Source organism: Pteropus vampyrus, unplaced genomic scaffold (assembly GCF_000151845.1).
Source record: "Pteropus vampyrus isolate Shadow unplaced genomic scaffold, Pvam_2.0 Scaffold68, whole genome shotgun sequence".
NCBI lineage: Eukaryota > Metazoa > Chordata > Mammalia > Chiroptera > Pteropodidae > Pteropus > Pteropus vampyrus.
Window position 1 is genome coordinate 1,757,918 of NW_011888849.1, and position 24,626 is coordinate 1,782,543.

At 33.5% G+C, this 24,626-nt stretch overlaps 1 protein-coding gene and 1 pseudogene across 1 annotated transcript in view; both read right to left on the reverse strand.

Annotated features, from left to right (window-relative positions):
- Nucleotides 1–24,626, reverse strand: part of MARCH5 (membrane associated ring-CH-type finger 5) — a 49,701-nt gene that overhangs the window by 21,517 nt on the left and 3,558 nt on the right. Inside the window, exon 2 of the mRNA XM_011361572.2 lies at nucleotides 11,969–12,171. Within this exon, the coding sequence (XP_011359874.1) occupies nucleotides 11,969–12,171 (203 nt within the window). The remainder of the gene's footprint in view (nucleotides 1–11,968; nucleotides 12,172–24,626) is intronic.
- Nucleotides 9,255–9,379, reverse strand: LOC111740806 (annotated as a pseudogene).

Sequence of the window (24,626 nt, forward strand, 5' to 3'; positions counted from 1 at the left end):
AATAAAACTACCAGTCTGATCACAAAAAATATGTAATAAAATATAAGATAATTTATAAATGAACAAGAAGCAAGAGACTATAAAAACGATCAGGCACATTTAAGAAACAACTATAACTTATAGGAAAAAAAACCCAAACTGCAGATTGACATTGCTGAAAAAAGAATTTGAGAACTAGGTAACATTTAAAAAGAAATCATAATGCTGCAGCACAGAGACACCGAAAGATGAAAAACATAAAAGTGAAGAGACATGAAAGATAAAATTAAAACATCTACCATAACTCTAATCAGAGTTATAAAGGATGAGAATGGAGAGAGTAGGGGAGAAGCAATATTTGAAGAGATAAAAGCTATGACTTTTCAAGGACGGACAGTTAAAGTATAAAACTTAAAAACTAGCACAAGGGAAAATACAGTATCAGAGGAAAAACTCTTCAATCCAAAAGAGGGGCAAGAAAAGGTGGGGGAGGAGGAGAAAGGGCAGGAAGTGGGACAAATAGAATGCAAAAAAAATTTGATAGTGAACCCCCAACTATATCATTATCACAATGCATGTAAAAAAAGAACTCAGAAAAACTGAAAAAAGGATGATAAAAGCTGAATAAGACAAATGCAACAATAACATTTCTAAAAAGTTGGTATAAAAGCGGAGGTGGGGGGAGGGAGGGAAGAGTAATTTTACAGTGGATAAACTTGACAAACACTACCTTAGCCAGATGATCAAGGTCAGTATCACCAGTGATAAGTAATGCTGACAGTAGATACCTCTGATATGATGTGGTAAATGGTACTTCACTTTGGTTTTGCTCCCCCAAACTCCTGATCCCAAGAGATAAAGGGGAAAATATCTGACAAATCTCAATAGACAGACATTCTATAAAACATCCAATCAGTACTCCTCAAAACTGTCAAAGTCATCAAAAACAAGGAAAGTCTGAGAAACTGTTAAAGCCAAGAGGAGCCTCAGGAGACAGGACTAAATATATCCTGGATAAGTATGTTGGATAGGATCCTGAAACAGAATAAAGACATTAGGTAAAAAATTTTAAAAATCTGAATAATGTATGAGCTTTAGTTAATAATAATGTATCAATATTTGTTCATTAATTATAACAAATGTACCATACAAATATAAGATGATAATAATGGAGGAAACTGGATGTGGAATATATGGGAATGCTCTGTAGTATCTTTGCAATCTTTCCGTAAATCAAAAACTATCTTAAAAGTTGATTAAAAAAAAAGCTGGTGTAGCTATTTTATATCTATTCTATACTGTCTGTCTATGTTATATACAAGTTTAAGACCAAATAAAAGCATTATTATGATAAAATAGTCATTACTTAATGTTTAAAAGTTGAACTCAGAATATTTTATTTCTAAAATTGAGGGTTAGGTAAATGGGTGATAGTTTATTAGTCTTTATTCTTCATATTTAGATACAACATATTCTTTTTCAACCAATGAAACAGTTCATAATAAAAGAAAAAATAACTAAGTGAACATTCTGCTGAGCTTTGATCAATGTTAAGGCAGCAGATATAATTAGTTCTGTATATTAACAGCAGCGTGTTAGTAAAGGCAATGGAAAAGCAGGCACTCCAATACACTGTTGGGAAGATTAAATAGGTATAATCTCTACAAAAACCAATTTGATGATATCTATTAATGTGATAAATGCATATACCCTCTGACCCAGCAATTCCACTCTAGTCGTTTATCATGTAGATAAATTTGTAAAGATGCAATTATCTTACATATTTGTTTATAACAGGCCTGCTTGTACTAGTAAAAGATTAGAAACTGCCTAAATGTCCATCAACAGAAAAGTGGTTATATAAATAACCATAAATCTATGTCACAGAATACTATGTAACTGTTAAAAAAAAAAAAAAGCTCTTTATATACTAATATAAAATATTATTTACCATATATTGCTAAGAAAAAAAGCTAGTATAGGACAGGATGTATAGTATACTAGTCTAGAATATATTGATATATAACCTGATTGATTGTGCTCAATATTCTGTTTGCTTCTCTGGGTTTATTCCTTATCTTTCTACACCTTGCTTTGTGCATTGGGAGGCTGACCAAACAAATAGCATCCCCCAGGCAATCTTGCCTTCTAGTTTCTGATGTGTTCAAACAATGGGTGGATTGGCTAAAAAATCAGAGGGTAGGAAAAGTATTAAAGGAATTTTTTCCCGGCTCCTTTACTGTAGGCAGTTTGCATTTCTCTCTAAAATCACAGGTCCTGTTAAATAGCCTCTCACTCTCTGCTATGGCTCTTATCAAGTCCTGTCAACAGCTCCCTTCCTTTGTACTTTTTCAGGCCTAGAAATAAAAATGGTTTCCCATAGTTGCCGACCCTTGGGTATTTCCCGGTCCTTTGTTTGTTCCTTTAACTCTACCCTAATGTTTGGAGGGGTGGTGAAGGGGGGGTAGTGGTGGTGGTGGTGGTGGTGTATGTGTGCGTGTGCGTGCGTGCGTGTGTGTGTGTGTGTGTGTGTGGAGGGACAGGGCTAGGGGGAGGGGGAAGAGAGATGAATCCTGGAATGAATCACCAGAGACTTGTAACAATGGTTGCTTCCAAGTAAGGAAACTTACTTGGCATCATGGCTGGCAGACATGGTAAAAATAATTTTCACTGAATACTTTATTGTATTCAGTATGTTTGAATTTTGGTCCATGTGAATGTATTATATGGAGAGAAAACATATCAAGTAAACCTAAACATTTAAAAGAGTTAAAATACTGCCTATGAGACATTGCAGTTGCTGCATCTTTTCTTTCATGTATTTGTTATTCCTTTCCATTTCCAGCAGGGCAAATATCAAGACAAAGAAAAAAGAGAATAGATCATTTGTTAGTGCAAGCTCCTAGTTACTCTCTTTGGTACATAAAACCACTTCTTATCCACATGTAGCCTGGTAGCTGACTCACTGAGTGACAGTAACAAGAAATTCAGCAATTTAAGATACTAGCTCCTTCATTTTTTTGGTAGAAGCCCATGGGCTTCCATTAAATAAATCTGCTGAGTCTGGTTTCCTTATCTGTAAAATAAGGACAGTATCTACTATGCTTTTAAGAGACTTAAGTAAAAGAAGTAAAGTGACCAGCATAGTGTCTGGCAAAGAGTAGGGGCCTTTGTAGTAAATAACCACTATTGACATTACTGTTAATATTATTAGCAATATTGTAAAATAAAATAAAATTGTAACAACTATTAATTTTATTTGCTAGATTCCCTAGGAAAAGTTTCTAGAATCATCCCTTATCATCCCTAGTGAATTCTTTTTTAAGCTTTACATTCCACCTAACATTTTCAACCACTTTTTGAGGGTGACTCTATATATGTTTAAATTAATGTTTAGTTGAGAACAATAAAAAAAATAACAAAACTGTAATATTTAACTTGAAAGTAATCTAAGAATTTACTACTAACTTATTAAGACATAAGAGAGCGGGAATGCATAAACTAATAAATGTTAAAATCAACTTTAAGACAAAAATTGTTACCAGAAACAAAGAAAGTATAATGGTAAAAGGGACAATCCATCAGGAAGATAGAATTAGGAACAAATATGCACTTAACAACAGAGTCCAAAATAAATGAATCAAAAATGGAAAGAATTGGAGAAATAGATAATTCAACAATAGTTGGATACTTCAATATCTCACTTTCAATGAAGGATAGGTAAAAGATCCACAAGGAAATAGAAGACTTAAAAATACTATGAACCAGCTAGATATTTATAGCTGTCACCCAGTAACAGTAGAATATATGTTCTTCTCAAGTGCACATGGAACATTCACCAGGATAAACCATGTTAGACTATAAAACAAACCTTAAAACATTTAAAAGGGCAAAAATCCAAGTATGTTCGTTGACTACAATGGAATGAAATTAGAAATCAGTAACAAAAGGACATTTGGGAAATTGACAAATATTTGAAAATTAGACGACACACTCCTAAATAATCAACAGTTCAAAGAAAAAATCTAAGCAGTCCTTAGACATTTGTAGCTATAAATGACATTAAAAAAAAGAATTAAGAGCTACCCTGCCTGCACCTGCCCAGAGCCAGCGGTTCTTTGCACACTCAGCAACCAGTGATATATGCCGAGCACTGACAGAGATGAGCAGCGTGATGGTAGCCAGGCTTGGACTGGGTAGGGTTGCTGCTTCTGATGCTATTACCCTCATAGATTTATCCAAACCAAACAACTGCTGTAACACCTTCAAGTAATCCCACCCAAATACCTCGACTATCCCAAGTCCAGCACACACCACCACCAAGTGGCAGTGCTCTGGAGTCAACAGCCAGTCTCTTTCTGATTGTGTTCTCCCTTCTAAATCTCTACTGATAAAAGAGACTCAGGTCAAGAAACGTCTATACTTCCCCATCTTCTAAATCCAATCCAAATGGAGCCAATGTGAGTAAGTAAAAAACGTCTTCACTGAATCTGCTAATTCCACACTTAATTTTGTCAGAAAATGCTGAGGATCTCAAATTTGATTGGTTTGAAGAGCATGTGCAGGGTTTGACTAGATAATGAATGCCGATATTAAATCTGTAGGAGTTTTTCATGTACAAGATAAAGAGAGACACATCCAACATTAGTTGAGAGATGATTTCCTTAAATGTGGCTTAAGAAGTATGTACTCACAAAACTTTACCTTGAAAATAAATAGATTTTATCTTGAGATAAAGGATAGGATTTGGACTTGATTGTTTTCATTTGGCTTATTAAAGCTATAAGGCCATAAAAAAAAGGTAATGCAAAAAGCTTCCATGATTCTATTTATATATATTAGAAGGAACTTCCAGGTCTTCCTGTAAATCCTCATTATATTGTTTTATAGTACTAATTTAAGGCCCCCGATGTTACTCTAGATAAAGTTTTACATTGTTAAGCTATCCCTGTTCTCTTGGGAACAGAACTCTTTCCTTTGAGGCTTTAGATTTGACATTGTATTTGACTTTTTATATAGCAACTGACATGTGCCAGGGCAATGATGGATTGGAATCTACCCCAAATCCAAGCATAAAGAGTAAATTCTTTTTATTTATTTATCACATTCCTATTCAAGAGTGCCAGATTCATTTAGTTAAACTTATTCCAAAGAGAAGTACACTGACCTCAATTTCAAAATGCTTTTTATTTCTGCATATATCGAATACTTTTTACAATTTAAAAAATGATGTTTTGAAGGCAAAATTGACAAATCTCAAAATTGAAAAGGCAAATATGTGAAGGAGTCAAAACTATAAATCAGGTATTTGGAAAGTGAAGACTGAAGCTTACATTAAATTCAGAAAAATATTTACTCTTTCCATATATACTTAAAAAAAAACAACAACGAAACTATGAATCAGAATCAGAATAGCCACTTGGAACACTTTTGGTTACTGGTCAATATTTTTAGATAGAACCTGATCCTAAGCCGAATGTGTGCCTGATAAAGTAAAGTAAATCTTTTCATAACTGCCTCGATGCACTGAAACCTTTTTAAACACAGACGTTCCCTAAAGTTGCATGGTCACATACCGACGCTTAAAAAGATCAAGAGAATGAGAAGACAAGCTACAGACTGAGAGAAAATATTTGCAAAAGACATACCTGATAAAGGATTGTTACCCAAAAATATACAAAGAACACTGAAAACTCAACAAGAAAATAATCTGATTTAAAAAGTGATCAAAAGACTTAACAGACACCACATCAAAGACCACAGAAGACTGCAAATAAGTATATGAAAAGGTGTTTAACATCATGTTATTAAACAACTGTAAATTTAAACAATGAGATATCACTAAACACCTATTAGAATGGCTAAAATCCAAAACACTGACAACACTAGATACTAATAAGGCTATGAAGTAACAGGAACTCATTGCTGATGGGAATACAAAATGTTCAGCTACTTTGAAAGACAGTCTGGCGGCTTCTTACAAAACTAGACATACTCTTACCATATGATCCAGCAATCACCCTTCCTGGTATTTACCTAAATAAGTTGAAAACTTATGTCCACACAAAAACCTGCATACAGATATTTACTGCAGCTTTATTTCGCAATTGCCAAAACTTGGAAACAACCAAGCTGTCCTTCGGTAGGTGAATGGATAAATTGTGGTACGTTAAGATAATGGAATATTTTTCAGTGCTAAAAAGAAATGAACTATCAAAACATGGAGAAATTTTAAATATATATTACTAAGTGGAAGAAGTCAATCTGAAAAGGCTATATACTGTATAATTCCAACCACATGACATTTTGAAAAAGGTCAAAAACATCAGTGGTTACCTGGGGTTAGAATTTTTAGTGCAGTGAAAATACTATATATGTTATACTATAAAGGTGGATATATGTCATTACGCATTTGCCCCAAACCATAGAATGTACAACACCAAGAGTGAACCCAATAGTAAACTATGGACTTAGGGTAATAATGATGTATCAATATAGGTTCACCAATTATAACAAACATATCACTCTAGTGAAAGATGTTGATAATGGAGGAGGCTATGCATGTGAAGAGGCAGAGAGTATATTGGATATCTGTACCTTCCTCTCAATTTGCTGTGAACCTAAAACTGTTCTAAAAAAAAATCTATTAAAAAAAAAACCAAACCCTCAAACCAATTACCTAAACCTCCACCTTAAACAACAAGAAAAAGAAAAGCAAACTAAACCCAAACCAAGCCTAAGGAAAGAATAAAGACTAGAATAGAAATAAATAAAATAGAAAATGAAAAAATTGAGCAAAATCAATGAAATCAAAAGTTGGGTTTTGATGAATAAAATTGACAAATCTTTAGACTGAGCAAGAAAAAGGAGAGAAGATTCAAATTACTAAAATCATGAATCGAAGAGGGGACATTAATACCAATCTTACAAAAATAAAAAGGATTATAAAGGAATACTATGAATAATTATATGCTAACAAATTAGATACTCTAGATAAAATGGACAAGTTCCTAGAAAGACACAAACTAGTGAAACTGACTCGAGAAGAGATAGAAAACCTGAACAGACCTATAACAAGTAAAAGATTAAACTAGTAATCAAAAACTTCCTATAAAAAAAAGCCTAGGACCAGGCAGCTCCAATGTCACCAAATATTTAAAGAATTAACACCAATCCTTCACAAACTCTTCCCCCAAAATATGAGATCACTTCCAAACTTGTTCCGTGAGGCCAATATTAGTCCACTACCACAACCAGTGAAAGATATCACATGAAAACTACAGACCAATATCCATTATGACTATAGACAAAAAATTCCTCGACAAAATACTACCAAACCAAATCCAACGACATCTAAAATGTATTATACCGTGACAAAGAGGAATTTATCTCAGGAATGCAAAATTGGTTTAACCTACAAAAATTAATGTAACATACTATATTAATAGAATAGAGGACAAAAACCACATGATCATCTCAACAGAAGCAGAAAAAGCATTTGACAAAATCCAACACCCTTTCATGGTAAAAACTCTCAACCAGAAGGGAACATCCTCAACCTGATAAAGATTATCTATAAGAAAACAAACCCAGAGATATATATTTAATGGTGAAATATTGTTTTTCTCTTAAGTTCAAAAACAAGACAAGGATGTCTCTTCTCACCACTTCTAGTTAACACTGTATTGGAAGTTGTAGCCAGAGAAATAAAAGCATCTAGTTTGGAAGAGAACTGTTTGCAAATGACATAATCCTGTATACAGGAAATCCTAAGCAATCCACTAAAAAACTATTAACTATTAAACGAGTTCAGCAAGGTTGCAGGATACAAGATCAAAACACAAAAATCAACTGTATTCTATATACTCACAACGATCTGAAAATACAATTAAGAAAACAATTCCATTTAAAATAGCATCAAAAAGAATGAAATACTTAGGAATAAATTTAATAAAAGAAGAGATCTGAACACTGAAAACTACAAAACATCATTAAAAAAAATGAAATGTGAATCAGCCTCTGTTCCCCTTGGGAATCAAGAACTCTGCCTTTAAGATATTTTCCTCCAAATTCTTATATTTAGCTAAAAAAAGTTACTACCTGATCTTAAACATCATGAAAAGGATTTATTTTTAATGAAAGACAAACTTTTTCCTGTTGGTATTCCCTTCATACTTCAAAGCAATGCTTAAATTCAAGCATCATGCTATAAATTATCTGATGATTTCATAAAAACGTAATTTTGATTAATTACAACTGGGGGTGGGTAGGGGAAGGGACTAAGTTTCTTCATTACTAACAGCTCTTAGAAGATTCCAATGTTGCTGGTCCTCAGACCATACTGAGTAGTTTTTAAGTACATAGCTGCACATATACAACTTGTCAAACTAATTAGAAGAAAGCAAACCCTAACATAGGTGGCAAATAGAGAGAAATGAAAATCTAACGAGTCCTCTAAGTTCTTCATAACAGAGCACGATATACTTCCTCATCAACAATTAAGAACACACTTTCCACCATCCCTCCATTCCAGCCACCACTAAGTAAATTCACACTTGGCTGGCTAGCCAGCTAGACTGAGGCTAAACCAACATGAAAACTTTTTTTAATACCTGCTACACAGAGATCATCCCACAGGATGTTAACCATCACCTCTTCCTTTCTCTGTTTTTTCAGGTCTTTTATTTCTTCTTCTAGCTAGTGTTTCTTAAGTGTCATTTGGAGACCAATGGTAGTCCCTGGCAATCTATTAACAAGTCTAAAGACAATTTGATGAAAAAAGGATAAAAATTTTGATCATGTTTCACAAATTTGAAAAGTAAGATTGTTGTGACTTAAGAAAATTCTTTTAGGTTAATTGTTATGTTCCCAGGGTCACACATCCTCTACAAGGATAGTTAAGAGGGGAGTGTTTGTTTCAGCTAACAAATTTTTACATTATGTGAGTTGTTAACATTGGTTAAATACATATTTTGTTGTTCTATCATGTGTTAAATCTCAATTTTAGGAAAATGAGTCAATGCCTCCAAAGTATTCATTGAAAAATAAAAGTAAAACACATTTAACTCAGAATGCCACAAATGATAAAAGTATCATCTTAAAGTGAAATAGTGTGATCTTAGAATGGGCTGTGACAAATAAGGAGTGATTACTTTGAACTGGGAGACCTCCTTGTTTCCATTTTACTTTAATACATCATTAAACAGGGAGTGAAACATTATAAAATAGGGATAAAAAGCCACTGAAGCATTCATACAATTTTCTTTTTTTTTTTACACCTACAGCAGCTGGTCTTCCTAGGTGGTCTCCCATCCAAGTACTAACCAGGCCCGACCCTGCTTAGCTTCAGAGATAAGACGAGATCAGGCACGTTCAGGGTAGTAGCAGCATGGCTGTAGACTATTCATGCAATTTTCAACTACTCTAGTAAATCAATGAAAGCTTGCAATATGAATTTTGTCATTAAAAGCAAAGATTTAAAAAATGCAGTCAAAAGATCTTTATTTTAACAAAAACAGGTTTAACTATAGCTTCAAAATTAATGACAAATATGCTCAGAGAGAAACAAAACAATCTACAGGCAAAATTCTATCATTTTTTAATGTCCAAAATTCTACTGGACATTAAATAATATGTTTGGTACTAGTGAAAAAGAACAATTATTATTAAGATGTATGCCCTTAAATACTTTGTTTTATGCCTGCATGAAATTACTAGTGTTCAGAATATGAATCAACTCATGGCATATACATCATACGATATAGAAATCAAAAAATACAGGCAACATTAAATTCTTATTAATGATGAAAACATGCTATAGAGAATAGATTTTCTTTTAACAATTATTTTTAAACCTTGACTTGAAAAGGTATACTGGGATTAGTATGGCCAATATCATTAGCCACGTACATAGCAAGGAAAAGTATGGTACCTGAAAGCCGATTCACACATGGCTTCATTTACAGACAACAGCTGGCATTTGACAATAAGCCTTCTATTCTTGAGTCAGTGTTAAAAGCTGCATGGAAAATTGTGAATATAATTCAAACTGCAGCCCCTGAGCAGTTATCTTTAGCATGTTATATCAAGAAAGAAGCAAATAAAAGACTTCGCTTTTCTATCTTGTCAGGAGGAAAAATGCTAACAAAAACTATTAAAATAAAGGATAAAAAATTTTTTCATGACACTGATAAGGTCAATAAAAAAATTCGATGATTATCTGTGGCTTACTCAAGTGGCAGATCTCCATGACATACGGTATAATGAATAACATGATCTAGCATTTGAAGGTGAAATAATAATTCTTAAGGATAAAATATGAAGACCAAATCATGATGCAAATGGCTTAACAAAAAAGTTTGACTTTTCCAACATCTAGCCATTTTCCTTCCTTGTTGTAGAAAGAAATCAGTATATTATTAGATATACTTAAAAACAGCATTCAATTACCACACAGACCTAACAATATATTTCCTAAAATTGGAAAAAAACCAAAGGGCAGATTTACCCACTGCCATCCTCCAAACTGAAATATTCAACTTCACTGTTGAGTGCCATACATTGTCAACTTAATGCCTCATCAAACGTTTTATGTAGTTTTCAGTGAGAATTCTTGCAATAATTTTTGTTTCCACACATCTGAATATCTAAAATATCTAATGTAATCATCCTATACTTGCTGTTATTCCCAACAACCTACAGTTGAAAACTGAGATTATCTAAATTTAGAACTCAAGAGTAGGAAAAGAAAGTTAAATACAAAACTGTAACTTTGACTTTAGTGAACCAGGTATCAATATGGTGAAAGATTGCAGCAGTAATTGTTTTTCCTAATGTTTAAATTATTTTAAAATACTGCTTTGATATTACAATAAAACATTTTGAATTATTCCTGAGTTTATCTAAAATTAGTGGTGTACATGAAGACCTATCATGTGGTCCACAAATTCTAAACGTGTGAGAAATACTACTTTCTATATTATGCTACTTTCCTTTGATAGGAAGCTATCATTTCTTCCTATGCCTGATGCTAGAGAAATACAGACAACCATGGAATTTTTGTTTGCTCTTATTACCTTCTCACATTATAAAAGCACTTCATTATCTGCATTTATGTTGCCTCATTAAACAAATGGGTCTGTTTTCAATATGTATAGCATCTAGAAAAAAAACAACACATCTAATAAAATTATTTCCAGTTTCTTCTTGAACCCTACTCCCTGCCAAAAGTCATTCTTTCCTTCTGACCTTCCAGAATCCAAACTATTTTCATATACCTCTTGATTATAGCCAAGGGTGATATTAAAAATGTTTAACAACTGGCATGGCATAAATACCAAACAAAGAGAAAGACACCAGGTCATAACCACATAGCTGCACTGGAACATTTTAACTAAATGTCAGCTTTAGTTACAGCTTCCTTTAAACAGTCTACTATACTTTTTAAAAAATGCTAGTCCCATTCTTAAAGACCTTTGGTTGTTCCTTGCCTGCTAACTTGCAGAAAAAGGAAAGCAGTTTTCATGAAAGAAAACCACATAAATTGGGATTCCAAAGATGAGTATAATGCTCTCTTTTATTGAAGCTTTAATTTCCCTACTTTTATTTCTTAATAGAAGAATTAAGTATTAGAAAGAACACACTATTGTTTTCTTTTTCCTACACCAATGGTCTCCAGAGATCGAGGCTCTTTAGTCGGCTTTTTATTATAGCCTTGTTATTTGATTTTATCCACATGGTTAGTGGTTTTAGAGGTCCAAATTCTTTATCTACTCAACCAAATGAAAACATTTAATGCACAGACATATAGATGGATCTGGGGTTATATTAAGGATAATATAAACTGTTAGCAAAACAGAGAGGAAACAACAGAAAGAGAATAGAGAAATTCACAAAAGCAAAGAGATGGGTCACTTTAAAATAAACCCGAGATCATAGTTTTGTATAATGACATCACATATATCTGTGTTGTTTTTAAGGATCTTCTTACCTAACTTTGGAAAAACTATTAAGTATTCAGCATTGCACTGAGGACATGCCACTCTGGCTGTACTGTTTCCTCTTTGTTTTTCATCCACCCAGCGCTGTAGACAAGCCTGGTGAACCCATTTTGTAGATCCTCTGCACCTGCATGGTCTCACCCATTCGGCTGTTCTATCATCTTCATCAGTGGCAAAACACACCCAGCAACTTCTGTAAATTAAAAGAGAAAATGACATTATCTTTATGATCCCAGCCTCCTCTCCACTGATGCTCTCACTTAATGGGATGAGCCTACTACAGTATATCATAGAACCTCTTTCTACATTAAAAGACTAAGGAAACAAAGCCACCAATACATTTCCAGTAGTTTTTTCTGTTTTTCCTTGTATTTGTCTGTAGAATCTTGTATTTTCCGAATTTTGTTTTCATGTAATTTCCTCCACCTTCTAGTAATTCTTCATCTTCTCTAATGAACCAGAATGCAAGGAGACAACCCTCAAGCTTCTTTTGTTTTATAAGACCTAATAATTCCTTAAGGAGTGGTTAGCACAGAAATATGTAAAATTCAGTGTTTTCTCCATTTCAACATTAACCTTTTAACCTCTTGAACTTGGGAAACTAAAGTATTATACAAGTGATTTCACATATAGTCTCATTCAATTTTCAACTGAAAGAAAAAAACCCCACCCATTTCTCTTTCTGGTAAAGTATAAGAAAAGATTATTAAGTTAAAGAGTGTAAAGGGAAGAAGAAATGAAGACTTAGGATAAATTGTTTTAGGATAATGATATGATAAATTTGGGCCTACGTGTTTCCATTATAGGTACAACTGGTTTTTCTTTTTGGAATTATATTCATTATATTTGAAATCTAGAAGCGTCAAGTCTGGGATGCTTATGTTAAGAAAAAATTCTATCGTAAAGATCTATGTACTCCAATATTCGTGGCAGCACAATTTATAATAGCCAAGATATGGAAGCAACGTAAATGCCCATCAACAGATGACTGGATAAACAAATTATGGTTCATATATACAATGGAATATTACTCAGCCAATAAAAAAAATGAAATCCTACCATTTGCAAAGACATGGTTGGACCTAGAGATTATTATGCTGACTGAAATAAGTCACACAGAGAAAGATAAATACTATATGATTTCACTTATATGCAGTATCTAAGGAACAAAAATCAAAAACAGACTCACAAATATAATGGACAATTTGGTGATGGACAGAGGAGAGAGGGTGTGGGGGCTGGGAGAATAGGGTGAAGTGTTAAAGAAGTATAAATTAGTAGTTGACAGCTGGGCACTGGGATGGGGAGCACAGCAGAGGGAATGCAGTTAGCATTAATATGATGGCTAAGTGGAGGGCCAGGAGAGGGAGGGAGCAACTGGGAGAAGTGTTTTATGAACTATATAGCTGTCTAACCAATGTACTGCATACTTGAAACTAATTAAATATTTTTAAAAAAGAAAAAATTCTACTGAGATGGTTAAATTTATAATATTTTTCCATTTTGCTTTCATGGGTACTTCAGGAGGTCTAATTTGTTCTTGTGGAATTAGGTAGCAATTCCTTTTTTCCCTCAATTAACAGTTTTGACATCAAGTTCCATTAGGGCAAATACAATTTAATTCAATGAGACCATTTACCTGCCCCAATAAAGTATGACTGTACAATTGAAAACTACTGCTAATACCTACTGTGCACTTTTCACTTGATTAGATAAAAGCTCCTGTCAGAATAACCAGCTTAACTATGCTCAGTGGGAAAGACTATACAGTCAAGTACTATAGATGTGTGAAGTCTTCTGTTCTTGTAGAACAACATGAATTTTAATTGTGTGCTCCAATTAAAACTTTTCATTTAGAAATGGGAAAACTGAACTGGATCCGTGGCAACAATATCCAAAACTGTGATTTTACTCAGCTTTCAAATTCAGTCAGATTTCATATGACCTAGGTAAAAATGAGAGGTAGGCAGCATTTATTTACCAGGCTGATCCTCTGACCCACCCCAGCCAAACTGGGCCCTCAAACTGTCTTATGGTTATCCAAAAATGCCGCCTCTTCCTTTTTCTAAATTTTATTGTGGTAAAATATACATAATATAAAACTTACTACTTTAACCATTTTAAAGAGCACAATTAAGTAGAATTAAGTATATTCATATTGTTGTGCAACCATCGCCACTATTACAGGTTTGGGTTTTAATCTATAACTTTTGCATAAAATTTCAATTGACAAGTATAGAGCAAATAGGCCAGTTAATTAAAGTGTTATATTTTCCCCACAACTGAGGCAATTTTGTAAACATATTTGTATACCACTGGGAAATGAGATGTATCATTTTGGTAACAAAATATAGGAAGAATATGTAGAAACTTTCTAGGTTCTTGTAAGTTTTTCATTTCAACAATGAAATATATATGGAGCTAAGTATAGCTAGACCGGCATAATTAATCAGTATTAAGGTGAGGTGAATCTTAAGCCAATATCTGTCATTAGGAAAAAAAAAAAAGTAAAAATAAATCTACTAAAAAAACTATCGTATTTAGGTAGCATTTTAGACTTAGAAAAAAATATATATACTCAGAATAACCTTAATACTAAGTTAAAACCAAATGAAATTGCCTGTTTGTGTTTTTGACTCACATCAATGGAAATTTCATATTTCAATCTAATAGGAATACTTGTGTGTATAGTATCCATAAATTCTGGATAAGTGTTAAGTTTATTTTTTCCCAACATTTTACTATGAAAATTTTCAAACTTTCAAAACAAGTTGAAAATCTGTAAGTGAATACCCATATTCCCAATACCGAGACTCTGTAATTCTTATCATTTTGCTACATATGTGCTTTACCACATATTCATTCATCAATGTATTTTGTGATGCATTTCAAAATTGCAAGCATCAGTATACTTCACCCTTAATACTTTCATAGTCTTACTTTTTAGAAGGTATTCAACTGACATTTAAAAGCAGGCACTTTCAGATTTTTTCTAATTTCACAACTGTGGTGGATTAGATGAACAATAGTTAAAGTGAAAACTTATTAGGAGTTAAGCCTAATTAGAGGTGTTTAAAACAAACAACTTTGTTTTTATTGTTTGATTCATAGTGGTAGTGAATGGATAGCTTACAAATTTGGATTTTGAAGCTAATGCTCATCAGAAATTAACTGAAACTATCTTACAGAGGAGATATTAAAAAAGAAAACTTACTGATATCAATACTCTCAAAAAGTTTGCCTGGTTTTCAAATTCTACTAATTTACCACACCAATTTTCTATTTCTTCCAACTGTTAAACAGTAAATATGATGGTCATTTTAGATCAAATAATTGTCCAGAATATGTAAACTTCTGATAACAATGTCAATTACTTGATCTAAAAATTATAGTTTAGATACTAATAAATACAAAATGGAAATTTCTAACTTAGTAATAGTACAAAAAAGCAAAAAAACTGAAAATTACACAACCTGCCAGCAACATCTGCTGAGCATTCAGGGTATCTTATGGTTACACAAAAAATAATAAAGATTGTATCTATCTGGAAAACCCTACAGTTTAATTGAGGCTATATCCAACAGATAAAAGAGATTAGTTTTGAGGTTCCTGTACATTCATTTTAAGAAGCAGGATTGATTTGGATAGATCTCAGAAGACTTGAGGGAGTAGTAAGAGCAGAAATCAGGCCGGGAGAAGTGATTTTATTACAGGAATTTTCAATACAAAGGTCCCTGGACCAGCAGCTTCAGGATCACTTGGAAACTTAAAATTCTCTGGTTCTATGTCAGATCTAGTGAATCAGAAATGCTGGAGGAAAAAGGCCTAGAGATTTGTTTTATAAGCCCTCAAGGTGATCATGATGTACAATATAGTTTGGGAATTGCTGGTGTGGAAAATAGGCAGGTTAAAAAAAAAAAGCAAAGAGATTGGAGAAAGCAACTGTATGAAGGAGACAATTACTGGATTTGCCTAAGTTAAAAATAATTGCTTCTGATGACTAAATATTTTTTAACATAAGTAACAGAACAGAAAATGTTAAGTTCTAAAGAATCAGTGACTGATTTACTCCCCTACTAGGTATATGAGTTTACCTAATACAGAAAAAACATTGGTCTGTGAAATAAGGGCCAGGCACATGGGAAATAAGAGCATATAAAAATGCTCACATGAATGTTTTTTGGCAAATAGCCTATAGCAATTATTAATCTCCAAGGCTAGAAAAAAGGGAGAGAACAAATAATGTATATGAATTCTTTCATTTGAAAAAAACTTGATAGACTGACCAGGAACATCATCTGAGGTCTTATACTTTCTCTTTTTGCTTCCCCATACCTTACTCCTTCCTTGATGCAATCTATTTCAGCTACTTATTTTCCAATTGTCCACCTTCTTTTAAGAAGAAAAGAGATGTTTAAAAATGATGAGCTTAAAAATATATGAAAAGATGCTCAACATCGCTAGCTATTAGGGAAATGCAAATCAAAACCACGATGAGATACCACCTCACACCTGTTAGAATAGCTATAATCAACAGGACAAGTAATAACAAATGCTGGAGGGGATGTGGAGAAATAGGAACCCTCATACACTGCTGGTGGGACTGCAAATTGGTACAGCCACTATGGATAACAGTATGGAGGTTCCTCAAAAAACTAAGAATTGATCTACCATGTGATCCAGCAATTCCTCTACTGGGTATTTACCCCAAAGACTTGAAAACTCATATCTGAAAAGATATTTGCACACCAATGTTCATAGCAGCATTATTCACAGTGGCCAGAACATAGAAGCAACCTAAGTGTCCTACGATAGATGATTGGCTAAAGAAGCTGTAGTACAATGGAAAATTACTCAGCCATAAGAAGAGATGAAATACTGCCATTTCCAACAACATGGATGGACCTTGACATAATCATACTAAGCGAAATAAGCCAGACAGAAAAAGTTAAAAATCACATGATATCACTTATATGTGGGATATAAACCTAAATGCAACAAATGAACGGGACAAACAGAGATTCACAGACTTGGACAGTGGTCACCAGAGGGTAAGGGATAGAGGGGAGAGGTAGACGGGGGAAAAAAATTTTAAATAATTTTCAATTAAAAAGAAAAATCCCTCCCCCCACCAAAAAAAAAAAAAGGGCTTATAGTTTCTCCAGAACTTAGAATGGAGGGGAAAGTAGAAATTTGTGCTTTAATGTATAGCACAATTTCTACTCTTTCTTAGAAACAAACAGTAATCCACACTTTCTATGGAATACTCCTCCTCCCTCCGATACCATCTATGGATGTTATAGTTTAGGCAGTTAGTCCTCCTCCATCCCCAGCTTTAGGAAGAGTAATCTTTAGATTGGTTTAAGGGGTATCCCATCCCCAAGATTACAGTGATTGAGAGGATGTGCCCATAAAGCTGGTTTTGTCAGAGTGAACCTCAGAATTTTTGCTGGGAAAGTTGGTACACAAACTTTCTCTTTTCTATTGGGCTTGAAAGCAGGAAAGTGTGAGACAAAATAAGGGTGTGAGGCTATTGCTGCCAGGAGAGCCACCATGTGGAGCCTAAGGAAGCCAGAGGAAGCTGAAAGATGGAAACTGATGGCTTTGAGACATGGATCAAACTGTGCTTAAAACTAAATATACTCTTGCAGTGTTCCATTACATAAACCCATATATATACATATATTTTTAGCTTAACCAGTTTCAGACAGATTTGCTATCTTGTGCAACCCAAACAATTTTGATAGTGTGAGAAACCAGATATAAGAGATGGCCCTAAAACAATCATTTAACTCTAAACTCTAAACAACTTTTATAAGTACACATAGTATTTGTTGTCAACAGCTTTGTTTCCTATTGACTGAAATTTGAGCGGAAAAGACTTAAATAAACCTAATTCCCACTACTACAAGTACTTTTCTATTTCTATTTCTCACACTGGGCAAAATATGCTCTTCTAGTTCTCACACTGGGCAAAATATGCTTTTCTATTTCTCACACTGGGCAAAATATGCTCTTGATTCTGCTATTGCATCAGGTCATTTCTTGGATAAAAATAGCCAACAAAGTTAAAACCAAATGTTTTGAAATTAATTTTTACTGATAATGTCATTATATTGGCATTTCAGGATCAATATAACAATTCTGCTTTAATTCAAATTATCATATATTTTAATATGACTTATGAGATGGCAATTTGAATATCCATAAAAGGTGAGAATAATTAGTTATTTTCCATTTGAAAGAACAAAGCCAAAAAACTTTCAAAGTCCACACTGGAGAAGAGTTGTAATTTCTGACCAAAATCTTAAGAGTTTCTCTTTAAGTCATTTTCCCCCTCGTTCTTTTCCATCTTCCAATCTCTCAGAAAGCAGTGTTCCGTGTGAATACACAAACATCATCTGAGAACTTGCTAGAAATGCAAACTCTCAGGCCCCACTCCAGATTTACAGAATCAGAAACTCTGGAGGTGGGACCTGATACTACATTTAAAGATTTTATTTCTAATTTTTTTATTTTAAATCATTTTTCTTTTTTTTTGTGGTAAAATACATTTAACATTTTATCATCGCAACCTGTAAATACACAGTTCAGTCTATTAAACACATTCACATTGTTGTGCAACCATCATCACCACCCATCCCCATTACTCTTTTCATCATGTAAAACTGGAACTCTGCACCTATTAATAAACATCTCCCATTCTCCCCTTCCCCCAGCCCCTGACAAATTCCATTGCACTTACTGTCTTTATGATTCTGACTAATCTAAGTACCTCATATAAGTGAAATCATTCAGTATTTGTCTGTTTTTGTGACTGGCTTATTTCGCTTAGCATAATATCCTTAACTTTCATCTACTTTGTAGCATACTACAGAATATCCTTCCTTTTTTAAGGTTGAATAATAGTGCATTGTATGCAAATATTACATTTTGCTTACCCATTCATCAGCTAATAGACACTTGGGTTGTTTCTATGCTTTAGCGATTATGAATAATGCTGTTATGAATATGGCTGTATGAATATCTCTTTGAGACGCTGCTTTCAATTCTTTTGGGTTTATACCCATAAGTGGAATTGCTGGATCACATGGTAATTCAATTTTTAATTTTTTGAGGAAGCACTAACATTTATGTTTAACAAGCCCTTTGGGTGATTGTGTTAAAATTTGAGAACATCTGTTCTAGCCTTTATTTCTTTTTTTCTTATTTCTTCCCTTTGTCTTCTCAAGTCATCATAAAGTAGAAATGAAATTTCATTTTACATTCAATTTAAACGTTTTAAAATTATTTGGTTTTTAAGAACATTTCTTCTAAGGGAAACAGCTGATTAAATCAGAGGAAAAGATTATGCGAGTTCAGGATATTCTAACTGGTTAAAGAACCCGGTCTTTGGAGCCAGATTGCCTGAATTCAAATCCTTGCCCACCACTTATACATTTAATGACAGAATCTCTTCAGAGTTTTAAGGCAGGACTTCTCAATCTGGGATCCATGAAAAACTTATGGAGATTGGTAAATTCGGATGGGGAAAAAATTATATCTTTATTTTCGTTAACCTCTAAATAAAATTTTATTTTCCTTCAATGGTGAATGTAAACAAATCATAGTAATATTAGTATAGCAATTAGAAATTAGAACAGTGACCAGAAATTTTCATATTACTTTACAGCTATGCAGATCTCCAAATAAGTTAGCTCATTGCTAATTTGAGATTAGTTTTCAGACCCACCATTAGATCTTATATTAAAACCCATAGTACTAATGTCAGGTTTTTAATACTTTGATAGCTTTATTTCAACACATTTGGTTTCATTTGATTCTATGCACTTTGTTTTATTCTTTCAAAACATCCTGAGAAGGACCCCATACACTTAACCAGACTGCCCAAGGTGCTCTAAGCATAGAAAGATTTTATGTTAAAATCTAATATGAAGGATTAAACAAATGATCATGAAACTGTTTAAGAATTGTCTGACACATATTTAACCACCAAATGAACACTAGCAATAATGGCATTGATAAAGATGAAAAGTGTCAACTTTACATCTATGTCTAGATTTTATGGATGCATTTTCTTACCTAAATTAACACATAAAACAATTCTGCTTGGCACCCTGGTATTCAATAGAAAAAGTCCTGGTTTCCTAACCAACTCCCAGTTTTCCATAGTCCATCCACTGCTTAAGACATTCATTCAAATCCTCTCATTTTCTTCCACCCTTCTTGTCCTTCCACTAGCTTTTCTAAATGCCTCTTGCTTGCTTCTGTACACACTCATGATTTACTTTCACACCCTCCTACCAGCCAAGTTGGGGCACATTAGTGTACAAAGTACATAAATGTAGATCTGGGAATTATCATGATTGGTTCAGTGATCAAAGAACAAATCACTATTATAACGTAGAGATAAGAAAGGAGAACTAAACAAAATTAAAGAATATTACTTATTCCTTAAATGTACAGTCTTACTGGTATTGGTAATATCACTAATCTGTATATATAACATGCCACTCTTTATAAAAGATTAGTCATTGAATTCTACATGACATCGATATAATTTTAAAATTATAACTTTTCCCCAGCTATATATCCTAATGGTAAAATTTATAAAATTTATAAACAGTTCAAGGAATACATGGCTTGGTTGCCTTAAATCTAAGATTGTTCAAGATCTCCTGAATCAACTTGAGTATCTACTAAATACATTATTTGATGCCGTAAGAAACAAATATATGCATAGAAAGATCACATAAAAACTATCACATAAAACATTAAGTGCCAAGAAAAGGTGTTAGAGACCATATGTAACACAGAAATGTGATGAAAACAATAAGAAACACAGGATGAAATAGCTGAAGTTTCATAAAAAGGAGAGAACTACAAATGATAATTCAAGTTGGACTAAGGAGTGAAAAAAATAAGAGTATTCAAAATAAGAATAATAGCATCAACAAGTTCAGAGATAGAAATGAACATGTGGTCATGGACAATTCCAATGTGGTTGGAATAGAAAGATTTTAAGATAAAGATATTACAAATCAGTTGAGAAAGGATGGATGACAAAGATAACCTTACTTCATAGGGTTGACTTGTGAGTCTCCACTGTTGATATGATAAACTAAGTTAATTATTTAAAAAGTATGTGGGGAAAAAAAAGGGGGGGAACTTATCAACAAAATAGTTTCTCGCTGGAACATAAATTAACTAAGCAAGATAGATATGTACACAGCTGGCAGTAATCTATCTTTGCAGATTCAAATTGCAGGTGTTTATTTTGGATTATTAGAAACATCTGGGAAACCATAGGCTTCTATTCTAGAGATCACTTTGATAAAAACTGGAGTGTAAAAGAATACAATTCCAGGATACAGGAGAGAGCAATGAAACAAGCTTTTAAATTCCTGCTGTTCTATTATATATGGTGCCTTAACAATATATTTGCGTGATTGTTGTATGGTAAGAGAATACTTTAGTTTAGAACATGCTTAAAGATCCATACTTTGGTTAATGGAAGGAAGATTCCATTTAACAATGCTTGCTTTGTCTCAGGATTAAAAGCATCATATCCCATGTATTCTGGAGTAGGAATTATACCAATAAGACTAAAAATTTCTTTGTTCATCTAAGTTGACTGGAAGTATCTAGATTCATCAAAGAGATATAACCACAATCATGATATATTAACAAAGGGCAAAGCTGAAGGGAAATATACCACAATAAAAGGAATTATTTATTGACATATATCCATCCTGTGCCTTTTGTCTATGATCTTAATAAATTCTGCAAACATAATTATTTTTATCTTAAATAAGTAAGGAAACTAAAGCCCAGAGAGGTAACATAATCTGTCACGGCCTCATGGTTAAGTAGAGGCACTGAGGCAATCTAGGCCTTGACTCAACTTTTTTCACTGCACCATGCTGCCACATGCATAATGTATTCTAATAAAAATTTCCATTTCTCATTTCTTAGGAAATTATAGCCAGTACAAGAAATGATGTTTCATTTTTGCTAGGGTACTTTTAAGCAGTCATAAGCTTTCACCAGGGATTAAACCCCTTCCAGTCTATTCCAATGTGCCATATAAATACTATCATCTCTTATCATCTTATGCATTATGCAATGTAAAGAGTTGGGAGGCATGTATGTATGGCATGTAAAGTACTGCTACGTGAATCTGGAGAAAAGGTGAAAATTATTTCTGGCAGAAATAGTTAGAAAAGCTTTCTAAATAAGGCAGAACCTAAGCTGGGTCTTGAAGAATGAGTAGAGCTTTAAAAGACAAGATGTTGAAAATAATACCTCGCATTTAGAGGACAATGAGCAAATCAGTTTGACCTGGGCAAAAGACACATACTTACATACTCATTCTTAAAGAGAAGTAACACTTTAAAAAGGTAGTTGGTGCCAGCCCCATACTCAGTGTCTTGAACATAATAGGAAAAACAATAAATGTGATTATGCAGGGTCTTGAAGGCCAGGCTCAAGGATGTGAACTTAATAAGCAATAAGAAAATACAGGTTTTGAGCAAATGAGATGATTTTTAAAATGGTGTTCTATGGAATTATTCTAAGCACTGATATGTCAAAGAATGAAAAGACACTGAGATTCGACAGTGTTTCCAATGTATCAGGTCCTTCTGGAGAAATAGGATAGGGAATAGTTTCTGTTGCCAGCGAACTTCCAGTTGAATGTGTAAGGTGGTGGTGGTAAAGGGTGAGTGTGGAAGGCTCTGAGACATGGAACAAGTGCATTACCATATTTACAATACAATGTGATATACTATAATGGACGCATAAAGGTTCTATGCAAACACAGGAAGTAATAATAACTCATTCTGTCTGAAGGAGTTGTGTAATGCTTCAAGGTGATATATGAGCTGCATTAAAAGATGGGTAAGAGTTAGCTACATGTTAAAAGAGAAGTTGTCTAAAGCAAACATCAGGAGATTAAAGAGCAGGATACATTCAGAGGACAAGGAAGTGGAGTATGGTTAAGGTAGGTTGGGGTTGGATTATATTAGTAGATCTAAACCCTTTCACTGGGGTCTTAAAAGTTTACAGTTTACCCTATAGGTGATGTAGAAAATGGCAGATTTTAAAACACAGAAATGACATGATTATACTTATGTCCTGGCTAATTCTCATTAGCCAGGACATTCTGTAAGTCAAAGTAGAAGAGAAAAACTGGAGTCAGAGGCAGAAGAAGCCACGATATTTGATAAGCAAGTAGATTTAGGTTTTACAGCTGGTGGACTAGAAGAAAGGTCTATCAAAGACTAAAAATTGGGAAGTCAAGATAAGTAAAGCCAGGGAAATATCAGTAGTTTAGATAAGGTGCTATTAATACTGTGTATACATAAGTGGAAATGTCTACTAGGCAGCTAGAAATGATACACTAAAATGTGGAAAGAGATAAGGAAAAAAGACACATCAAATAGAAGTGCAAGTGAGATAAGGGGGTACACTTTTCAGAGAATAATGATTATGTGCTGAAGATTGAACCATACTTAAGTAACTGAATGGAGTAAAAGAAAGGTGATACATAAGGAGGGGGAAAGCACAAGATAAAGAAATAGTATGGTATAATAGAACATAGTTTGAAGAAGTTAGGGGATATTGGCCATCAGTTTCATCTTCATTATATTAGACATTAGAACCAAGAAAAAAAGTCATTAGGTTTACTGATTAAGAAATTATTGGTGACCTTTAGTATATTTTTAGTAGAGCTAAGAATAAAGGGGAATGGAAGTCAAATTATAAGGAGAAATAATAAAGAGAAAACAAAAACCTAAAGGTCATTAACGGAGGAATGGATTTAAAAAGAAGAATGATATGTTAAGATAATGAATATATATATTCTTTAATTGTTGTATGTCAGAGTTCAAAACAATATTTAAAAAAGCAAATGTAGATTGATTTAAATTTTAGAAACAAAAACAAAACTATTTATTATATATACTATACATACAAGCATTAAACAAAGAAGACTGGAAAAATATAAACCCATTTATGATAGTGGAGTAGAGATGATGAGATGACATGGGACTGGGGATAGTCCCATACAGAAGAGATAAAGGGGCTTTATCTGTGAAGTTTCCATATTTTTACATATAGATGGAAGCAAATATAACTTAATTGCTAATGGTTTTTAATTCCAGGTATTACTCTGTAATTGTCAAAATGGGATAGAGGTGATTAAGGAAAAGATGTCAACTAAGAGAATGAGAAGTTGCTTTAATGGAAACTAAGATGATTATATAAATCAGAAGATAAATATAGCATGTTCCCAGAATACTGTTCATTCACCAAAGGGATGTATATCTGCAGTTGATAATATCCTCTCAAAGTGAAGATTCTAAATCACTTTGTATTGCAGAAGTGGGGCAGGGAGCAGATTATTTTCCTTGCTTCATCTGACTATTCGGGGAACACTGGCTACAGTTCCTGCCTACTCACCAGGTGCAAGTGAAGCAAAACAACCTCAACAAATTTCTGAGTGTTTACTGTGAAGATAGGGTACATGAAAGTCATTTCCAGAAACATTTCTTAGTAGGCCCAGACTTTGAACCGAAGGTCCATTCCTGTAGTTTGTTAGAATACTCTTTGTATTCTCTATACATTTAATCTGAGAAATTTGAGAAA